The sequence below is a fragment of the Giraffa tippelskirchi genome, chromosome 3, assembly GCF_054371585.1.
Source record: "Giraffa tippelskirchi isolate mGirTip1 chromosome 3, T2T-mGirTip1v1.2.pri, whole genome shotgun sequence".
In the NCBI taxonomy this organism is placed as follows: domain Eukaryota; kingdom Metazoa; phylum Chordata; class Mammalia; order Artiodactyla; family Giraffidae; genus Giraffa; species Giraffa tippelskirchi.
This window is the reverse complement of record NC_137277.1, coordinates 149,633,702-149,651,426: the sequence shown is the minus strand read 5'-3', so window position 1 is coordinate 149,651,426 and position 17,725 is coordinate 149,633,702. Positions and strand designations below refer to the sequence as shown.

At 33.5% G+C, this 17,725-nt stretch overlaps 1 protein-coding gene across 47 annotated transcripts in view; it reads right to left on the bottom strand.

Moving 5' to 3' along the window:
- CARF (calcium responsive transcription factor) overlaps positions 1–17,725 on the bottom strand; it is a 66,612-nt gene that overhangs the window by 48,090 nt on the left and 797 nt on the right. For 11 of the 47 annotated variants that reach the window (XR_014080023.1, XR_014080033.1, XR_014080030.1 and 8 more), the window contains exons 2-7: positions 13,796–13,959; positions 8,584–8,695; positions 7,883–8,110; positions 3,610–3,676; positions 2,706–2,835; positions 1,734–1,818 (exon numbers count right to left, since the gene is read on the bottom strand). Coding sequence is in view for 13 of the 47 variants with exons in the window: in XM_081581960.1 (XP_081438086.1) it covers positions 1,734–1,818; positions 2,706–2,835; positions 3,610–3,616 (222 nt within the window). In the remaining 34 variants the exon portion in view is untranslated. Of the gene's footprint in view, positions 1–1,733; positions 1,819–2,705; positions 2,836–3,609; positions 3,677–3,859; positions 4,016–7,882; positions 8,111–8,574; positions 8,696–11,010; positions 11,179–11,312; positions 11,373–13,176; positions 13,299–13,795; positions 13,960–17,725 lie in introns of those variants that run through there. The other 36 variants (XR_014080014.1, XR_014080012.1, XR_014080013.1 and 33 more) reach the window with 11 other exon arrangements.

The following is a 17,725-nucleotide window of genomic DNA, read 5'->3' as shown; positions in this document are numbered from 1 at the left end:
TTACTATCTATACATACATACAAGTATGTAACTTAGAAAAGCAAAAACAATGACAATGTCCTAACAAACATAATACATCATTTGACTTCAAGATTAGAAATTTCCTTAAAATGTTAAAACTGAAGTAATGCTTTTCCTTCTCATATTTTAAGAATGGTTAAAACAATGAAGAATTTTAATAATTAAATATTAATTATCATGTATGGTTTATATGTAGAAAACCATGATCCCTTCCCTCAAAAAGTATATAGTCTAAATGTTATGTAATAATGAATAACCCAAGCTAGCAAATAATTAAGAAAGGTTATGGTAATAACTTTCAAAGAATTTTAAGAGAGAAATAGGAAAAAAATAATTATTTGAATATTTCAGAAATGATATAAAGGACTTGCATTGGGATTTGAAGAATAGTAGTTAGAAAAGCAAGTAGAAGGAAAAAAATAACATTAGGAAATAGATATAAAAACAACTGAAGGGGGGCATAAAGGAAGATTCTAAAGTGCTAGTATAAAGTAAGAAGACTGGGCTAATATAAGTTAAAGATAAATTGGAGAAAAGTAAGAAATAAAGTAGGACAAGATTAAGTGATATCAGATTATGAATGATCTTGAAAGCTAGTAACAAGTGGCTAAATGATGTGGAAAAAATAACACTGAGCTTACTGGGCAGTAAGAAAAGGTAATGAAAGTAACATGTGAAGATAAGTAGTTTTAGGGACTTCTCTAGTGGTACAGTGGTTAAGATTTCACCTTCTAATGCAGAGGGTGTGGACTCAATCCCTGGTCAGGGAAATAACATTCCACATGAATCATGGCCAAAAAGCCAAAACATACAAAACGCATACAAAACGAAGCCATATTGTAAGAAATTCAATGAAGACTTTAAAAATGGCCCACATCAAAAAAAAAAAAAAAGATTGGTAGTTTTAGAAAACCACACAATAAGGACTAGAAATGGAAGAGTCAAAGAGATTAATGGGAAGGCTGTTACTATAACTGAGTTCAAGATTATAAAGTGCTGTGGAAGAGGCTCTTTTTAAACCACTTTAAAGGAAAAACTAAAAATAACAGGTGATTATCAAAATATGGCAAAAAAAATAAATTAGTCTGAAACTTTATATCTAAGAAAATGGTATTTGCCATTATACAGACAAGAAATTTAGGAGGTAGAGCTAGTTGTGGTATGTTAGATAATTCCTGTTTAGGATATGGTGAATTTGAGGTAAAGTCCAAGTAAAGCTTCAAGTAAGTAGCTGGAGATCTGGGACAAAAGCAAGGGAAGAATTAAACTGGTGATAGAGAATTGGGATCATTTTTATAAAAGTGAGAACTGAAAGTCAACAAAATTTGGAAGCTCTTCGAGGGATAAAATGTAGAGAAACAAGATAAGATCAAACAGTGAACCTTGAAGAATTTCCACTGCGAATACGAAAACAAATAAGTGCAAGCAAAGAAAGAGAAGGGATGATTAAAAGATTAAACATAAAGAAACATGAAGTTTCATGGAAGACAAGGAAAAGATTATAAGAGAAGAAATGAAAGTGAAGAATGAAGGGATTTATATGATCTCTGCTTTAACAGATTTTATAATCCCAAAGGAATAAAATAATAGATGAGGAGCACAAACATAAAATATTACAGACACAGATTCTATTAGTTATACTCAAAAGTAGACAATGAATTGTAGTTATAATCAACTAAGTCAATCTACATAAGGATTACTTTTTAACTCACTTCACAGCTCCTAAGACGGCAGGCCCATATAGGTGTGTTAGAAGACAGTGGCTGGAGTGGAGCCAAAAGAGGTTCTTCAAGTATCCTGGGATAGGTGAGAATATATATTAATATATATTACCAGGTACACACACACACACAGCATTCAGTTGCTTTTTCCTCTTGCTTGTCAAAGACAATACTGAAGTCATCAAGGAGAAACTGTAATGATGACAGATTATTCTGATGGCTGTAACTATGCTTTTTTTCAATCATTACTATTTTATCAATTGCTAAAGTCTAAGTTTGTTTTTCCAAATACCTGTAGTTTCAACAAATTCAACTGCTTTATATGTCTTTCTCAGAGCTTATTTTGTATTCTTATACATTTTTCATTTAACAAAAAATGAGCTAATAAACCATCTTCAGGTGACTTATTAATAGTAACACAATATTATGTCTAAGATTAAATGTCACTTAACTTGTCTTAACTTTAAAATATTTTCATAGAACAATTAAAATATAAATACAAAACCCATGTCTGTATTTCCCTAAATTATTATAAGGAGTGTTATTTTATGGCAAAAATAAAAGCTTTAAGAGATATAAACAAAAAACATTTTAAACAATTTACCACAGAGGTGATAAAATGTGATGCATAAAATGTGATGAACCATTAAAAATTATAGGACCTAGAATATATATTTCTTTATTTTAAAAACTCTATTAATGCCAGATGTTTTCAGATTTCTTCAAAGATAACCAGCAAGTGTAACTGAGGTAAAGTAGCACTTTGATCTTTTACAGCTTCTAAAGTAGTTTCCTTGTCACCAAGATGCTATCAAAATGATTTAAGGATGTACTTGATGATGCCTTGTTCTATTTCTTGCATGTCTGATCTTCTCTATAGGCAGCCAGCCTTAAATGTGATATTGTAAAAAGTGATTTCCATGGTGATATACAAAGAGGAGCTCCTCTTTCTCATTGACTCACCTGGTCACTGTCTTTTTGGGCAATGTGAGGGATGCCTGTGGATGAAGAATGTAACTACTGTTACTGTCTGCTAGAGCATCCACTCTTACAGCTGGTAAGTTTCTGTCACTGGGTTTCTCTTCAGAGACATCTTAACAAGAATCAGAGCAAAGCAACATTAATATCTTAAAGGAGAATGTAACTAACTGAAACTAATATATTTGAAACAGGAAAGGGAAGATATGCTCTGAAGCTAAAGATAGTAAAACTTATAATACTTTCCTGAGAATTTCTCTGACAAACTTGTTTTTAAACTGTAAAACTGATTATTGAAGTTTTATAATTAAGTTTTGGAACTTATATTGAACAGCTAGGATATAAAAATGGCAGAAGTAACTTATATTAAAAGAACCACAATATAACAGGAAAATGTAAAACTAACTCCTTTTTGTTGCTATATCATGTTTATGTTTTCTGCAAACTATGTTTTTTTCTCTTAAGTTTTAACAATTGCTATCAAAGACACAGAATCATACACTAAATTAAGAATATCTACCCTAAATCATTATCTATGAAAAAACCACAACAGTGTAGCTATGATGTTAGAAAAGAGATTCAAATAGATGGAAAAGGAAAGAAAGCAAAAGGAAGAGAACTAATAGGGATATTATCAAATAGGTAAAAAAAGAATAAAATAAATAAGGACCATGATTCTTTCTGAATCTGAAGGAACAAAGTAAAGAAGAAAAGAGCAAAGAGGAGGTGAGAAGAATATTTTACAAATGAATGTCACATGCCTAACAACAATATCTATAAAAATACAAATATAAAAATGTCTCCAGTAGCTATTAGCACTATGTTCTTGTTAATTATTGCTGTTATTATTACTGTTATTAAAGTTAAGAAGAATTTATTTTATGCTCACTGGTCATTTGGGAGGAAGCAAGAGTCAACCAGCTTCATAGAATTCCAAAATGAAATAGACAGCTAACCTAGACAGGAGTTGAAAAATGAACTTGAAATTTATTTGGGCTAAGAAACTTTTTCTAATCATTCAGTTCACAATCTTACCCAAAGAAATCCACTTTAGCACTGACTTTCATGGGGTGATTTTCTGAAATATACATTTGTTCTTTAAAACATTCTTAAATCCCCTATATCCCATAATTACTCACCTTGAAGACTATTCTCATCCACAAGTGGTCCCTGAGGTATAATCACTTGTGTCATTCCTGAATGGGGAGATGGAATTACACGCAGCACCTGTCCATTTTCTGATGGGCTGGCAACAATCATCTTGGAAGCATTTTAAAAAAATCAAGTGCATAAGTCTATAATGATTCAACAGAATCATTACTTAGAAAACTGTTAGACATGCCTACCTCTACAATGGATACTATCATTTCCCTCACTTTATAGATGACAACACTGAGGTACATAACATTTTATTTCTCCCCCAAAGTCTCTCAGTCAATAAACGGTAAAGCTAGGATTCAAAACAGGTAGTTTGACCCTATGTTCTATGACCTTAATCATTGCATGGGTATGAAGTCTAATTACTTAGTAACCTGAACAAGTCTCTGACTGGATTAAAGATAATTTACTTTTTTCTACTTACAGTATTATCCACACGTTTGACCTATTTGTGTGATAATCACTAGTCTCATAGTTTAAGTCATTTTCATTTGAAAACAGTAACTTGTAAAATGTCTAGTTAAACAGGATTTTTATATCTCCGCATTTTTTATATGCTGTCTTGATCCATAAGGAATACTACAGAGTGCCCCCAAAGTCTGAAAACATACGGAAATTGTATATTTGTTATTTCCTTTCTTTTTTTCTCAGTTTAGCAAATGAATTCTTCGCCTCAAATTTAGAGGGATGTAAACTAAGAAAGCATCTAAGCTGAAAAAAAACATTTTGAGACTATGATTTAAAATATAATTAAAGTATTATTTAAATATAAGTTTATCTTTTATTTCCAGACTTTCTAGACACCTTATAAACTTTATTACCTAAAAAATTACTCTCTACTAACAGTTTTACTGCTTTACCCCAAACCCCCTGTCCTCAGTTTTCCCTAATGCAGGAAACTCTCCTTAAGCATTCCAACCTACTTTCTCAAGTCTCCCTTTCGGTATGTAAAACATGGAAACATTACTAATGGCCTCATAGAGACAGTATTCTTACTCAAGAGGGTCATTTGAAAAACATTAAATTTGGGGGAAAAAAACAAAAACAACAACCTAAACTCCAACAAAATGGAATGCCTTAACTACAATCAGAAACACTTGCCAGAAATTCAGATTAGGAATTGTTTCCTTCCCCCAATGTTTATCATGTTTGTTGAGCTAAACATATGTTGCCATACCTCTTATCACCTCAGCATGAAAAAGCAATTGTAAACCCTGATGATGACAACTGCTTTTCATTTGTTGAGTTCATACTAGTGGCAGGACTTTCCACATAGTATCTTAATCTTCGTGAACTATATACATTTTGTACATGAGGAAACTGTCACACAGAGGCTACAAAACTCATGCAAGGTAACAGAGAGCTATATATACAGTTCTGAGCTGAAACTCAAACCCAAGCAGTCCTACTCCTTTTAACTGCTACTCTGTACTGCCTTAGTCTTCTACCCATAATCGCAAGTGTACTATATTGCCTCCCAATATCTGATGATGTTACTTAGCCTAAAAAAAAAGACAAAAATAAAACAGTACAAAAACTCTGCTGGACTTTAAAAGGCAATAATAATAATATTTTTTAAAATTCTTTACTCCATATAAATGAGATTAAATATATGTGAAAAATATTTCATTAATTCTTACAAAATAAGAGTGCTGTGGTTATTTTTTAAATCCAAATAAATATGTATATAATAAAGTTATAATTTATTCAACTATATGGAAATTTCATAATTAAGAATAATTTATGGAATATACTCTTAATTTTGAAACTGTTTCTCAACAGTGAAAAAGAATCTCTTCTATTTTCTGTTTTCTTAGCTGATTCTACCTAGTACCTTAAAAACTATTTTCAAATCATATAATTTGTCAATGGTGATGATAACATTACTGCTTCTATTACCAAAAAAGATTATCTTTAATCTTTGCTATGAAAACAGACACACTTTTGAAGAGTCATCTGCTGCAATACATTCTATTTGAGGCCAACCATGAAAATTATCAGAAAATCTTGGCTAATGAATAGTTTTATATTTACTGGGCTCTTTGTGCACAGTATTTCTAGTAAACAAAAAACATCATCCCTGATTCACTCTAAAGCCTCCTCCCATTCATTGGAGATTCACCCACTACAGAAACTTTGCTAGTTCACTGACAGCTTAAAAAAGAAGTCATTTCTTACAAAAAGCTCCACTTGTTGGGAGATATTGATAAAGGGGAAAACTATCTATGCATATATGAAGGCAGGGGGTATATGGGAGGGAAATCTGTATTTTCTGCTCAATTTTACTGTGAACCTAAAACTGATCTTAAAATTAAAGGTCTATTAAAATAAACAATAAAAATTAAAAATCTCCACTAAGTTTCCCAGAATATCACCAGCTTCTGATCTTTGGTTCTTTGGAGAAAGTAACTAGTTACATTCCATTTGTTGCTTACATTTATTTCCAAGTTCATGACATGTTTCCTTATTTCACAACTTCAAATAACTCTCTATATCACCTCCTACCCCAAACAATGTAAAAATCACCTTTATCATTACTGCAGATAGAAAATTTAATACAATTACAGAGAGAATGAAACTTCTAACTTTTTTCAGATCCAGATAAATAAATAATTTTAACATGCTTTTTAGGAAAGTTACCATGTATAAAATGAGCACCCTTCATACATTCAGACTCTTGTATCCTTCCATTAGAATATACAGACTTTCTAAATGTTCTGATAGAAACTAGAATAAATGTCAAATATCAGGGGAAATTACAGAAATATTTCATTCTGAACATGAAATATAAAATGGATTGGTTCACATCTAAATTATTTATTGTTTATTAATCTCTGCTAGTGATAAAGTATGGTTACAGAAGCTTACCCTTACTTTGCATTTCAGTCCTGAAGTAAGCACAGAAAATGCTGAGCTTGAACATAACACAGAAAAGTTGTCTACAATTAGCCCTCTCTCAATCAATAACTCTCAACCTCAAAATTTAGCTAGATTAAAAGGGAGCCAAAGGACATAGATTAACTCTAGAATGCTCTAGACAAGAAACAAAAACAAAAATTAATTTTGCGTTATTATAAATGGTTGCCTACTTAAGCATAACTGATATTTGAAGTTAAGATTTTAAAAGTAATTTTTATTATTGAATTAAAATTCACTGTAGGAAAATTGGAAAATACAACCAAAATAGATGTATTATTCTTAATATTATTGCTAATATATTATTAATCACAGAGCAATTTAGAAGTTTTTCTCAATTTTATTTCAATCAAAACCATCTTTCACCTCTTCTACTCAACTTATGAACTTGGTCATAAATACTTCTGGCTAACAGTTTAAAGCACCCTTTTCAACTTTATACATTGTTATTCACATGACATCTACATATTGACCTACAAAATCAATAAGGGTACGTCTAAATTCCATCATTTCATTGGTACTTTCATTGCTTTCTTTTTCTTCAAGAAAGCACACCAGCATGTGGCATGCAAATCAGTAAATGAGATACTGATAGAACAAATAACCTTGAGTGCAGTTAAATGTATAAACAAAAAATAAATGTAAGTTATATGTAAGCTCTGGCACTTTAGCACTAGTAACCAATTACGTTACATTTCCAACTGCTCTCAAAGCACAAGTTTGCCTAGACAAGGTGGTATCTGGGCTATATTGGTTTGAAGTACTATTTGTAGTTCTGAAAGGAAATAATCTATTTCATTTTATTTCTGAATTCGTGCTGGGCTCAGCACGACACAGCATGCATTAGTTCCCCAACCAGGGACCAAACCTGAGCCCGTGGCAATGAAAGCATGGAGTGTTAACCACTGGACCAGCAGAGAATTCCCAAGAAATCTTTTAAAATCCTTACCTAACTTAAAAATGAGTATCATAGAAACACTGTTTTCAAAGGAATGTAAATCAGTAGTGTCAAGAAATTAAGGTCGTCAAGTAAGACTAATACATTTTGCCAAACAGGAGAAAATTGGTTATTTTAAAAACCTACTCACCATTTGTGCATTAGAATCCCCCAATGACTGAAGCTCATACTGAATAGGTTGCCCATTTTGGTCCACTAGATGGAATTGCTCTGCAGAGAGAGTCTGTGTCTGAGTCAAGGGCTCTGGTATATTCTGAGATGCGAGTGAACTGTCCTCTTCAGGAGTAGTAACGGGTAAAACTCTAGGCGAACCATCTTGTCCAAAAGAAGGCTCACTGGAGTCCATATAGGTTAGATGCTTTTGCGAAGAACAAAAAAGTCACTTGAGTGTTTGTAAAATATGTCACAATTTTTTAAAACATAGAACGTTTATGATAAAAAAAGTGGAAACATTCATTTTTCAGTTCATTATTCACTTTACTTTCTGTAAGAGTTATCAACTCGGACTGATATAGACAGAAGTTCTTAAGTGAAACTGTTGAATTTTATTATTATTTTACTGCAAATTGTTCATGGGACTACAACGTGAAATGATGAAACATAATTCAACATGCAGATTTTTCTTTATATATAAAGCTTCATGAATATATCACTTTATTAAGTTCTATATTATAAAATTAAATAAATGACAGGATTATGCAAAATTAAATGTTAAAATCCTTGAATATAGTAAATATAACACTATTCTTAAGCATAAAAAATTATCAAATGGCATGTTGTTTTCCCTTTGAATGGAAAAAAAGTTCCCAGTTGAATCCCTACTTCAAATACCTGAGAATCTGTTTTTGACTCTTCAGAATCATTATGGTTGACTTTTAATGAATCAACAGACTGTTCCATGCTGATATCATATTCAATTCCATTTTATTCTGTTGTTTAATAGCTGAAAGAGTTTAAATGCCTGATCAAGTAAAATACATAATATTTTTATAGAATGTTTGTCTTAAATAAATTCCTCATCTCTCTGTATTACCCCACACAACTTAGGTTAAGTCATTTATACCTATAAGATTAAGAAAATAAATTTGTTAAATGATTTGCAAAGGCACCAGAGTAAATTCAAGGCAGAGCAAAGATTAGTGTTATGTAGTTTACTCACCCTATCTTTAATTACACTCATGTACTGGTTTATTAAGATTGTTGCTATGTGACAGATACTGTTGTTACATGCTTTCAGACACTTCTAAAATTCTCATTTTACAAAGATTTACTCTAAATGAAAATGTTTAATTTTATGAGATGTGCCATATGATAGCACTAGATAATTTTAAAAGATATTTTGGTGCAGATGGAGATTATATACATACAACTCTTACCATAACACAATTATACCACTTAACATTGGAATGGCAAGCTTTGAAAAGGAAGAAATAATGTATTCCAAAAAGATTAGGTCTAGTACAGTGGTTTTCAACAGGTGGAGATTTTGCCCCCACATATACCTCCAACATCCCCTACTCCCTGAGGATATTGCTAAATCACTGTATGTAAAACAATAAACTTTGACTCTTATCTCATATCAAAGATTAACCTGAAATGTATCAGACTAGAAAACTAGAAAAAAGCAGTAGACAAAATCTTTTTGACTTTGGGTTTAGCAGAGATATCTTAAACAGGACATAAAAAGCATGAAATAGAAAAGATAAAAGTCTACAAATTGGACTTTTTTTAAAGTGATGAAATTTGCTCATTACAGATCAGGAGAATATATTTGCAGAACATATATCTGGAAAAAACTTTTTCTGTATTTGAACTCTGTAAAGAACTGCTTCGGCTCTATTACAAGACAACAACCCAATCAACAGCAGGCAAATATTTGAATGGACACTTCACTAAAGAAGACATAAAACTATAGCTAGAGCAAGACAAGTGCTGTATGACCTCTCTTATATGTGGAATCTTAAACAAACGCAAACTCACAGATACAGAGAACAGACTGGTGGTTGCCACAAGCAAGGGGGTTGGCAGTGGGAGATATGGATGAAGGGGGTTTTAAAAAAAAAAAAAAGGAAGAAAATTCCCTGGCAGTCCAGTGGTTAGGACTCTTCACCGCCAGGCCTGGGGTTCGATCCCTGGCTGGGGAACTAAGATCCCATATGCCACATGGTGCAGCCAAAAAAAGGAAAACAAATCTTTCTAAAAAAAAAAAGTCTTATATTTAAAAAGCAATCAGAGTGCCTACAAACTAAAGCCAGTAACAAACCATAGTATATGAATTTAAAAATTATCTTGAAATTTTTGGTTAAGTTACTGCACTCTGGACAATATTGCAGTTAGGGTGAACAAGAAAATGTATTACTTCTTCATTAACTTTTAAAATAAAAATTGAGAAAGTTTTGTCAGTAAAACTGTATAAAACAGTTGAAGACAGTGTTCTGTAGTCAAATGGTCTGGGTTTGAATTTCAGCTTTATACTTAAATTAGTTAAGTACTCTGAGATTTAGTTTTTCTCTTCTGCAAATTGGCAATTATACTGCATCTCCCTCACAAAGCTGTTAAAAAGATTACACAAAATAATGTATGCAAAGGGCTTGGTGCAATTCCCAGGACACTGTCAGTACCTAATAAATTATTCCTACTACCTATAATTATGCAAACTAAGATAAAAAATCTACTTATCTATAAATAATTTGATTCTTAAAGACAAAAATCTGTTAAGTATCAGTCATCTCATTGATGTAAAAAATTTACCTGGGCTTACTATAAAGCTTCTAAGTGTACTTTTCTATACTATCTTTAAAAAATTACAAAAAGTCTTACGTTTTCAGATGACAAACAAGTTCTATTTCAATATTACTGTTTTAAATTCAACATCTTGCATGTAGTAAAGTACAAATGGTCAGTCTAGATTTGACAAAAAAAACCAATATGTCAACTTTTCTGAACTCCAATTACTAGTTCATTAAAGATCCCACTCAGTTGTAAGATTTTATGTTCTTAATAGTTGATTATCCTGATGACTTCTAAAATTAATTTAATTGTCATTTATTTACTGACTTCTAATGTGCACTGAGTATAAAAATAACTATTCAAACAGAAAACTTTCACAGAGTTTAGATCCAATTAATTCAAGTCCTACCAAGGGACTTAAAATTGAAATAACTGTTGTCAAGAATACAATTTTTTTAAGTAAATTAAATACATTGAGATAGTCATTGTCTAGACATGGTGACATTAAGAAATATTTTTGATTCTTGCCTGGGAAATCCCATGGACAGAGGAGCCTGGCCAGCTCCAATCTATGGGGTTGCAAAGAGTTGGAAATAAAGCAATCTGGATTGCCCTTTCCCAGTGGTCAGAAAATCTAGTCTGTGTTCAGAACCAGAGAGCAGAAAGCCAAAGTCCTGAGGCAGCTGAAATAAAACCCTTTGATAGAAAAAAAAAAAATACTTTTGAGACTTTATTCTGATTTTTAAATATCAGCACTATTAACACAGAATAAAGATTATTAATTTAATTATCATAGCTGTAAAATAATTTAATGCTTATTGAATGCTTACCATATTTTTTTCAACACCCATCAACTGTAGCCTGCCAGGCTCCTCTGTCCATGGAATTATCTAGGCAAGAATACTGGATTGAGTAGCCATTCCCTTCTCCAGGGGAATCTTCCCAACCCAGGGATCAAACCCTGGGTTGCAATCAGATTCTTTACCATCTGAGTCACCACAGAAGCTCATTTAATAATTACTAGCTGGAGAAGGCAATGGCAACCCACTCCAGTACTCTTGCCTGGAAAATCCCATGGACGGAGGAGCCTGGTAGGCTCCAGACCATGAGGTCGCTAAGAGTCAGACACGACTGAGCAACTTCACTTTCACTTTTCACTTTCATGCAATGGAGAAGGAAATGGCAACCCACTCCAGTGCTCTTGCCTGGAGAATCCCAGGGACGGGGGAACCTGGTGGGCTACCGTCTGTGGGGTCGCACAGAGTCAGACACAACTGAAGCAACTTAGCAGCAGCAGCAGCAGCAGCTAGAATTATCAATAATTACTCTTATTTTGTGATATAGGACCTAGTATCAACAATTTACAGAAAAGTAAATTGAGGCTCACCATTCACAGTATAAGGTTATCATTTATTGAGCACTTACCATAGTAAAACACTAGGCTCAGTGTTTTATACATGTCATTCTATTTAATCCCTTCAACAACCCTGTGATTCAGTTACTTGGTCCAGTTTTACATGTAAGGCATTAAGACTTATTTGTTGTTGTTAGTCACTAAGTCATGTCTGACTCCTTGTGACCTCATGGACTGTAGCCTACCAGACTCCTCTGTCCATGGGATTTTCCAAGTAAAAATACTGGAGTGGGTTGCCATTTCCTTCTCCAGGGGATCTTCCTGACTCAAGAGATGGAACCTGCATCTCCTGCGTCTTCTGCACTGCAGGCTAATTCTTTACTGCTGAGCCACCAAGGAATCCCTTTCTTCATTAGTCATGGCTTTAAAGTTTTGTTTTGTTTTTTGATAGGTTAGCAAACTAAATGTGCTAAAGAAATTCTTCATTAATTTCTGTTCTCAACTATTTCTGGCTGAAATTTAATTACAGGCAGTCCCTAACACACAAAAGCCCTCCTGCAAGAAATCTAAAGATCTCTGACCCCATAAAAAAGCTAGAATTCTAACTATGCAGTCACTGAGAAAATATTCTGTAAACAGATCCAAAAGTAGACCTTAGGACAGAGAGGTAAAGAGTGAAAACAGCTTAGGGGAAAAATTCTGAAAACTTACACTCAAGTTTCCTAATATGTGCCCTGATTCCATTGCAAATCATCCCTTACTGGTTTACTTACACTTTTCTTCATTTACTTTCCCTTACCCTATTTGAAATTTGATCAATGAAATTTTCATTGGAGTTAACAAGGATTTTTTTCTTAAAAAGAAAAACTCTGGAGAGATTATCGGTCATTAACAAATTTGTGTATATTTATATAATAACTTTTTTCCTTTAACATGTGTTAAAAACAACTACCCTGAAATGTTGGAACTTGGAGGTTAGAAAGCAAGTACATTTGCGGCTCTCAGCACTTTTAAAGGGATTTTGCAGGCCTAAGTGAGATGCTGCAGTGAAGAGGGAGGGCAGGATGAATGTCTTGGAGAAGTGCACTGGTGAAAGTGAAGGTCGCTCAGTTGTGTCCCGCTCTTTGTGACCCCATGGACTGTATTCTCTGAATTCTCTAGGTCAGCATACTGGAGTGGGTAGCCTTTCCCTTCTCCAGGGGATCTTCCCAACCCAGGGATTGAATCCAGGTCTCCAGCATTGCAGGTGGATTCTTTACCGGCTGAGCCACAGGGAAAGCCCACACTAGTGAAGGGGTGGGATAATAATGCAGGACGCTTGCCAAATATAAACTACTTACTTCAGAACTTTGACTGGACTGGAATTTTGCAAATGGAAGAAAGGTAACTTCTTTCCTACTGTCTTCTGGGAATTCAAAACTCAAAATTTTCCTTTATGCAGTACGTTTAGTATGGAGTAGTACTACATGATAAAAAAGATTTTTGTGGTTATTTTAAGAAAAAGTGGGTGTCAGTATTTGTTGACCTGATTTATTATTGAAATGGAGATCAAAAATACTTTTAAAATTACAGACATCTTTTTCAAAAAATAATTTGAATGAAGTGAAAACTATTACTCCTGCCTTCCCTAATTCTTCCATCAATTTGCATTATACTCCTCAATCCTCACAACTGCAGTGACTTAAAATACCCAAATTTCCCATCTAACCTCGATGTCAGCACATACGATAGATTATTATCCCTAACTTTCAATTAACCATCTCAAAGTAAAGTTTCAAAGAATGAAGATATTAAGACTAAATTGCTAGGAATAAAATGTTCTCTTCCAACTGGTAACCATAAACAAAACAAAGTACCTATACATAAAGCGTAATTTGACTTTTTCATTAATATGTAATAGACAATAGTTAACTTTTATAGAGCTGTTACTTTCAATTAGTCAAAAAATAAAATTATTACCTTCAGGCAGTAGCTCAAGTTTAAATTCAGGTCTCACCCATTCTACTATCCCCAGAAATGCCCTCTTTTCCACTGAATTTCTTCCTTTGGGGAGCACTAAATCATGATGGTTGTGACTTCATTTATGTGAAAGTTATAATTATGTCTTCACAGCAGCATTTTTTCTGTAAAGAGAAGGTATTCAATGTATATTTATTTTCCTATACAAAGAGAAATCTACTAGCTTTTGTTAGCCATTACCAGTCTGGTATAGTTAACCCAACAACTAACTCAAAGTGAACCAAAGACTGGAACTACCTTTATGGAAGACTGTCATTAACAGGCAGCTACAGATGACTTAACCTCTCTGTGCTGGGCATTCAGACTAAGGCCTTGTTTCAAACTCTCACATTCTGTAACTACTACAGAAACAAATATGTTCACAGTAAATTGCATTTTTCTCCACAAGGGAAATATTTACTGATTGGACATATTTACTAATTTAGAGCCACAGAAGCTTGAGAATAAAGGCCCCCCTCCTCATACAGCACCTCCTATAAAATCTTGGGATTAAACTGATAAGTTTATTTCCTAAGTAGTAATGGAATGGGATAAAGAGAACAGAAAGAAAAGAGAAAGTATTAAATCTATAATTTAGAGGGCTAAAAATAATTGGAGTTCAGAACCCACACCAAGGCCATTAAATTTTGCTGGCAAACTGCGTTCTAGAATATTTCATGTCACATTTTAAAAAGTGGATTTTACCTTATACCAAAAGCAAATAGGAAGAAATTGTTAAATTAGAATGTTTTAAATTCAATGTTTCAAATTTATAGGAAAAAAGGGCTTTTTATTATTTATACATATGTATTGAATACACGGTAGTGGGGAAGACACCACTCACTCAGTAGTTAACTCAAATCTCCGTGAATTGTAATAGGGCTACCTCTGTTTTGATTTCATTCAACAGCAAATTTATTTGTTCAAAACATTAAAGGTAATTCCCACTGTTAAATTCTAAAAAACTGTCTTAATATTTGGTTGTTTTGTTGTTGTTTTCTCTAGAGGCTTTTGTGTGGTAAAATTTATCTGTTAAAAACCAATAATCTAAGAGTAAATCCCAAAACAGGTTAATTGAAAGATGAAGCCACTTAAGTTTAGAGTTTCTCTTAATTCTAGGTACCTTGATTAATGTCCAAAAATTTAAAAGATATTAAAATCTTATATTTAAAATCAGTGTCTGACCTTTATTAAACTACATTTAAAAATACTGCTCAAAAGTACTTTAGAAAATACAATTTCCCTCATCTTTTAGAGTAGGTAAACAACACAATGTTCCTTCTATGATATATACAAAATTGCTATGAATCAGTGGTGTCAAAAATTACATCAAGACTCCTAGTTCACAAATACTTTATAGAGTAATTTATTTTTTAAAAGATGGACTTTGAAAGTTACAGTGTGTTAGATAGAGCAACATCAAAATGGTAAATGTACTCAAATACATATAAACAATAAGCAATCTATTTCAACTTTTCATTTTTCAGTGAAAAAAACTTTAGGTCACTATTTACAATATTTCTTTTATTTAAGGTTTGCCCTCTCTACTGGAGAAGGAAATGGCAACCCACTCCAGTGTTCTTGCCTGGAGATTCCCAGGGACGGGGGAGCCTGGTGGGCTACCGTCTATGGGGTTGCATAGAGTCGGACACGACTGAAGCAACTTAGCAGCAGCAGCAGCCCTCTCTACAAACTTCCCTGTAACCTTGGTTTCTACTCACTTCTTACCCTGTACATACCTCTTTTTATCTCTTTGCTCTTTGAGGGATTTACAAATTATTTCATTTAATCTCCACAATGATTCTGAAATAGACCTTATTATCTCTATTTATAGTTAAGAAAACCAAAGGTGTCAAGTAAGTTGCTTAAGATCACACAGAACATTACAGCTCACATTCAAAACTAAGAAGGAAAAAAATCACCAAAACCAATAGGACTCCAAAACCCATGCAATCTTTGTATTAATATCATACCATACCATGCCATTACATACAAAAAAAAAAAAAGTTTAATAAAGAGAAACATTTTCCAAGTGTAGTTATCCAGACAACAGTCTTCATAAGGACCTTAGTAAACGAACCATGTAGGAAATCATTAGAACCAAAAGCTTGAAGTTAATGTTCTAATACAGTTAAGAAAAATACTCAAAAGTAAAAATACTAACTACTCTAGGTATTATATAAAGGAAACACCAAATATGACACATAAACCACTGACGAAAAAAAACTAAAGCCCTCATACTAGGTGTTCAGGTATCTTGGAACACCTTAACTAAAAGTGTTATAATAACTAAAAATAATAATATATATATCTCCTTACATATCCATGTAAGGGATATAATACTGTATCCCTTAACTAAAAGTCTCAGTCAAATGAAAGTGTATTTTAGTGAATTCAACATTCTACTCTGCAAGTTGAAATTTTACCTTATTAAGCACATATTTAGGTTCTGTATAGGACTTCCCTGGTGGCTCAGACGGTAAAGCATCTGCCTACAATGAGGGAGATCCGGGTTCGATCCCTGGGTCGGGAAGATCCTCCGGAGAAGGAAATGGCAACCCACTCCAGTACTCCTGCCTGGAAAATCCCATGGATGGAAGAGCATGGTAGGCTACAGTCCATGGGGTCGCAAAGAGTCGGACACGACTGAGCGACTTCACTCACTCACTTCACTCACTTAGGTTCCGTATCTTACTGATCATAGAAAAAATTTTCATTTGAATTAGGATGAATCTGTATTGAGTATCACAATAGTATTTTCTTATTTTGATAAATTTCAAATTAATGATAGCTAAAAATGAATTAACCTGATTACACATTTAAAGCTGTATTTTAACAAATAATATATTATCAACTAAAAATTATCTGAAGAACCTATATGATTTATTTCAGGTTCTGATTTTAAATTCAGACAATTTTACTACTGTAACTAAAGAATCACTTATGATTAAAGGCAAATGATGTTTGAAACTGTCAAATTTCTTTTTACTTCTACCAAATTCAAAACTATGGATTACATAGCAAGAGTTCAATTGAGCGTTTCAAGTTTCAGGTGGTCTCGATAATGCATACAATCCCTCACAATGACAATGAATCACATGGTTACATGGCCACCGCTTCTATCTGCAAGCCCAGTCCTTTCCTAGATCCATTAGCAAAGAGATTTTCTCTTCTTATTCCTCTAACCATGAGGCTAGTCTTTCTTAAGTTGTTCACATCAGCAGAGCTCCTAGCTAAACTAATACATAAAGGACAACCATGGAATAGTTGACATCTACTATGAAGCACTTAATCTCACTGCTGACCAAGATGTGGCACAGAGAGGTTAATAAATAAGAAGCTGAGGCAGGATTAGAACCCAGTCCTTCAGGTTCCACAGCCCGCCTTCTAGGAAGGTGAGTAAACTGAAAATACTCTTAGTTTCATTGTCATTGCGCTCTGTTAACAGATTATTTTTCGCTTATAATTGCTCAAATTCCTTCTCATAGTCTATGGTTGACTTAAACATCATATGTCTTTTGTAGTACATCTTTAAGCAACGTAAGAGAGGAACGCTTCAGTTGTCTACACCTGCACACAGACCGCTTTGCCCACAATTTTGCAATCCAGTTGTGCCTTAGTCTAAAACGCTGTCTCTTTAAGCCTCCCTCTTGAAGCTTTTCTGGCGAACGCCTTAAAAAGCGACTGTGAGAGCTGGATAGTATCTCTCCATCCATCCTCCCTCAGAAAAACAACTACATTCCATTAGAATAGTTCTCCGGACCTTTTGAGAATAAGATATAGGCCTCTGGGTAATGTGAAGACAAAACAAAATTTAAAAAAAAGCGCACGGAGAAGGTGTGAGAGGACGCCTTTCGCCTTCCATAAGGAAGGTATAAAAGTGCAAGTGAA